At 39.0% G+C, this 5241-nt stretch overlaps 1 protein-coding gene across 1 annotated transcript in view; it reads left to right on the top strand.

The window, feature by feature from the left end:
• GTF2A1L (general transcription factor IIA subunit 1 like) overlaps positions 1-5241 on the top strand; it is a 25253-nt gene that overhangs the window by 12743 nt on the left and 7269 nt on the right. Inside the window, exons 6-7 of the mRNA XM_019516301.1 lie at positions 3144-3419; positions 4420-4509. Coding sequence (XP_019371846.1) covers positions 3144-3419; positions 4420-4509 — 366 coding nt within the window. The remainder of the gene's footprint in view (positions 1-3143; positions 3420-4419; positions 4510-5241) is intronic.

The raw sequence follows: 5241 nt of genomic DNA, 5'->3' as shown, positions 1-5241 counted from the left end.
GATGTGGAAAAAATCCTTGGGATATTTTGGTAGCTGGATTGTTTGTCATTACACACTTCTCTCACCTTCTTCCCTTCTTCCCTCTTCCCTTTTCCTTTTTTCTTTTTTTTTCATGTCCAGAATCTAATGAAGGGTCATCTTTAATTCATACCCCCTTATTCCCCTCCCCCCCGCCCGAGGGAAAGCAAAGTAGTGTCAGGGAAACCAAGGGCTGTGGGGTAGGCAGCATGCCTCTTTGCCCCTCCCCCCTTCCTTCTTCCTTGCTGAAGCTGTAGCAATGCCCCTCCCCGCTGTCTACCCCTTTACCCTTTATTCCCCTTGTTCTGCACATCACTTATCCTCTTGCCTCTTTTCTTGTGTTCCCTTTGCTCCATGACCTCCTCTTTCAACCAGCTTCATGAATCATCCTGGCCCCATCTGGACTTGCAGCAGCTGCTTGCCTTGCTTGGACTTGAATCTAAGACAAGGGGGTCCCCCCAACCCATGCTGAATGGTGGGGAAACCCATTTCTTGGATTCAAGTAAATACGGTAGTTGTCTGAAGAACTGATTGCTGGCATATTTAGGAATATATTTTAGTGTTGTAGAGAGATGCTAACTGTAGTGCTAGCTATACTGCTGTCACTAGGAAACTGCCAAACTTCCACGATGCTTGGCTACTTGTGTCAGGCTCATAACTAACAGAGTATGACCTTTGGTGCAGTTGGCTGCTCTCAAGAGAACCCTTACAAAACAATTTCATATTTCTCTAGACTTACATGATTTATGTGCATCTTGTACTTCAAGTTTTTTCATTTGAGGAAAAACGGGTAGATGCCCATCACAAAACTCTTACTGATACTGTTGGGTTTTTTTTTGTTTTGTTTTGTTTTTTTTGGTGTACTTGTGCTGTCAAGATAAGCAGATGAGTGAGCAAATTCTTTAAGACTGCTGGTTTGAAATGCGTATAAAAATGCCATGTGAAATCATACGCGGAACTGCTAAATCAGTCGTTCAAACATTGCAACAGACCACCTACTAGTACTGTGTGTCTTGTCACTGATCTGCTTATGGTCTTTTATATTCCTAATCACTAAACTAATTGAGTTTTTCTGGGTTGGTCTTTTGTAGCACGGAATAACTTATTAGTCAACACAGCATATTTAAAAGAGCATTGTCATTAAACGTTTCCTATTACTAAGAACTCCTCTGCATTTTTTTTTTTTTTTAAAGGAAAATTTAAATATCGGATTCTTTTTAGAAAGTGATATAAATCGCACTTCGCTCCGTATGGGCAACAGAATGGGCTATTTATTTCCACATTCTGTTTTTTAGCCATAGACAAACACTCTTGAAGTATTTGGATTGTAGAGACTAAGCATTGCCCTACGTTTCCATGGATTTCATATTATTTTAAAAGTTTTTAACAAGTGTTTGCCTGAAATCCTATATTCAAAGTCTAGTGTTCCTTTTTGAAGTGTCAGATTGTTATGATCTTGACATCACAGGTCAGCTTGCAAGAAAATTTGCCTTTTGAATATTAACTTCTAGTCCTCAAGGAGGAGTTTGTCAGACTCTACTCACATACAGGATCCTCAAGTTTTACTGTGGTGCATGTTGATGGAACTGTCTCTCTCCTTTTTTTTTTTTTTAAGAAAAAAAAGAAGATTCAACTTAGGCTGTGCAAGTAACATGATATGGGTAATTGTAACATTGTGTTTGTGTTTTTTTGCCTATGGATGTTCCACAAATAAATTGTGGCTTGCTTAAATTTATCTTATTTTTTTCATCCCGTGGATTGATTGCAGATATCTTCGTAAATACTAGGGTTCTGTTTATAGATTCATAGATGTTTGGGTTGGAAGGGACCTTAGCAGATGATCGAGTCTGACCCCTGCCCTGGGCAGGAAAGAGTGCTGTGGTCCCTAGCCAGGTGCATGTCTAGCCTTATCTTAAAGACTCCCAAGGTAAGCAAGAGCACCACCTCCCTTGGAAGCCCATTCCAGATTCTGGCCACCCTTACAGTAAAGAAACTGTTCCTGATGTCTAACTTGAATCTGTTCTCTGTCAGTTTGTGGCCATTGTTCCTAGTTGCTCCAAGGGGTGCTCTGGTAAATGGAGCATCTACTATTTCTCCCCCCCACCTCCCCTCCCCAAATGAATGTGTAGGCAGCCACAAGATCCCCTCTCAGCCACCTCTTGCGGAGCCTGAAGAGATCCAGGACCCTCAATCGCTCCTCGTAGGGTCTTACCTGCAGGCCCCTAACCATATGAGTGGCCTTCCTCTGAACCCTCTTGAGGTTGTCCACATCCCTCTTGAAGTGCGGTGCCCAAAACGGGGCGCAGTTTAATTCCGATTTGATCAGAAAAACCACGTGGCATTGGTTATGTTCCATGATGAGGTGAATACAAAGTTGAAACAATGTTTGGAATGAGAGTGTAGTCCAGGGAAATTTTCATTAATGTTACAAATGAGCCTAAATGGAAAGTTCTGTGTTAAATGGCCAGTGCTAGATAAATCCTGGCATTGAGAGTAGTATAGCTTAGAATGGTCAGAAAGACTACTTAAGAAGGACTGAAAAGAAATAAATGCTTCATTGTGGCTTGGTGTGTATGTGGCCGGGGAAGGCTTAATACTTTAATTTGAATGGGGCATCTTAAATTAGCATTATCAACAGCGAGCCTTTTAAAATTTTTATTTTATTTTTCTTAAAATAATACCTTTTTGTTTTGGGATTTCAGATTTTTTTTAATTTGTTTTAAAAAGAGAGATATTTTCTCTAGTCTTTACAATATTAAAACTAATACTTTCATTACACCTTAGTTTAGCCAAACAAAACAATTTTGATAGACCCAGAACATATTAGGGAACACCTTCTGGATTTCTTCCTCCTTCTCTCATTCTCCTCCTCCCCCTAATTCAGTTTTTAAAACTAGTTAGATGGTTCCATTTTGTGGCCCGTTTCAGCTGTGGATCAGCTCCAATGTCTGCTGCTTTATTTTAAAGAAAACTTTGCTTCTAATGCAATAAAACTTGAAAATGATATCCAAGCTTCTGTGCAAGTACCCAAATAGAGTGGCTAGAAGTTCAGATTCCTCAGAGAGCGAAGGGAATTGCCAGTCTCTGGTTTTCTTGCTGTTACTGAACCTTTTCATTCCTTTCAGATGGAACCTACCATGCAGATAGACTCTGAGATACGGACAGAGCAGGTCTGCAGTGACCTTGAAGGGATCATTCAGCTAGATGGGACGGGTGATGTTTCTCCTAAAGAGGAAATAGAAAGCCCAAGAGCTGTGGAAGAAAATGAATTCATTGGCATTATTGACTCGGAGGATCTGAAAGTACTGGATGATGATGAGGAAGATGGTGACAGTATTTCAAACGGTGAATCCAGCAGCAGTAGTGATACTGAAGAGCCCCCAGCAGACATAATTGAAGAGGTAATTGGCTTTTAGCAAGGCTGAGTAATGTACTTGCATACAGTCTTGACTAAGATCCAGCATATCCGTTAGTAGGTTGAGTGGATTGTATAATTGAATATGTTGTGAACTTATTTTCAGAGGAGGATGCCGTAGACTAGGGGTAGCTTGATGGCCTGTGGTTGGAGTGTAAACGATTAGGAGAGCTGCTATTGGTTGTTGGGGGAATTAAATGCTTTTAATTAAGACAGTTTTGAATCTACAATGAAATCCTGGACCCACTGAAATAGAGGAGGGTTTTTTTTTATTTGCTTAGGATCAGAATTTCATCCTCTTTCTCATCCTGTACAGCACTATTCAGGGCAGTGGGTACCACAGGCTATCTTTTTTTTTTTTGTTTCTCAAGGGACAGGTGGTTGAGCATCTCAGTTGCAGTTAAATGTGTCATGATTATTTTACTTATATCACATTAGAACAGAGGATCTCAACCTTTTTTAGACTTGAGGCACCCCTCAGAATATGCCAGCTCTTACTTTTCACTCACTTGGTTTCCGACTACAGAAAAATAATAGATCAGTACTTCTGTTGCAAAGGACTTGGGAAGACCACAATGGGTCTGAATGTTCTTAATGCTATGAATTCCTGTTCCTATCTGAACTCTCTGGTTTTATTTTGTGAATTGTGTTTGTACACCTAACAGTGTTAATGTTGGTAGGCACCATGCAGTACCCTGAAAGGAGCTAAAGGCACCCCAGGGTGCTACAGCACCTTGGCTGAGAATCACTGCCTTAAGTGGGAGTCATTCTCATTAATAGAATCCTGTTAAGATACTTTAATTGTTTCAAAAAAAAAATTCTTATGCTTAATAGAAGTGTCTTGAGCAAAGTGATCTTTTGTTTCTAGGTTTCTGTTTTTTTGGGAGGGAACATTTTTCATAACCCTTACTTTAGTTAGCCTCTATTTGGACTCTTTTTTTGAAAAGCAGTTAGTGTTGTTTAACATGGTGACTTTTACTTGTTAGGATCCTTTAAATTCCGGTGATGATGTCAGTGAGCAGGACACCCCAGATTTGTTCGATACAGACAATGTAATAGTTTGTCAGTATGATAAGGTACAGTATGTAATCCTGTTTGTTCTTCAAATATTATAGGTGGTTTAAACAATAGACTGACTATTTCTAGTTGAATTGCAGGCTGAAAATATCCAGGTTTTTCCAATCCTAAAATAAAAGAAAAAAATCAAATGTTGGCTAAGATGCACAACAAATGGAAGAAGACTATTTCAGCTCTGGTAACTGACTTTACTTTAAAAAAGAGAATCTTTCACAGGAAACTCTTGAAGAACAAAAGCGTTCTGAATTTTGCATAATGAAGTGCAAAGTTGTCAGTTCTGCAAACACCTATGTGGATATGTTTAACTTCTTGTGATGTGAATAATCCCATTGACTTCAATAAGACATTTCAGGAATCAAGTTAATTATTAATTGAGGCCTTTGGGTAGAAAATAGAATGAGACTGCGTGCTTCCTTATCGTGTGGTACTGTCTTCATTAGAAGAGGGTTTTAAAGACAGTCATCATAAATTTAGCTTTTCAAGTAAGCTAAGCAATTGGTTCTTAATGAAGACAAATAACCCATCCTAGGCTAATTAAAATAAAGACTCTTCTGAGCTGTTGGAAGTCAAACAAAACTCCAATTTTTGGTTTTTGCATTCTTGAAATTCAAATTGTGAAACCAAAAATTGAATGTCCTTTTATAACTAAACACTGATAGCATCAGCCTTGACAGTTTTTTTTTAAATGGAGGACTAAATTTTCAGTGTGTGTTTTTTTTTTTTTTTTTTTT

This window comes from Gavialis gangeticus, unplaced genomic scaffold (genome assembly GCF_001723915.1).
Source record: "Gavialis gangeticus isolate Ggan-Ray unplaced genomic scaffold, GavGan_comp1, whole genome shotgun sequence".
NCBI classification, from domain to species: Eukaryota; Metazoa; Chordata; order Crocodylia; family Gavialidae; genus Gavialis; species Gavialis gangeticus.
The sequence above is the reverse complement of the archived record's forward strand: the minus strand, read 5'-3'. Positions and strand labels throughout refer to the sequence as shown.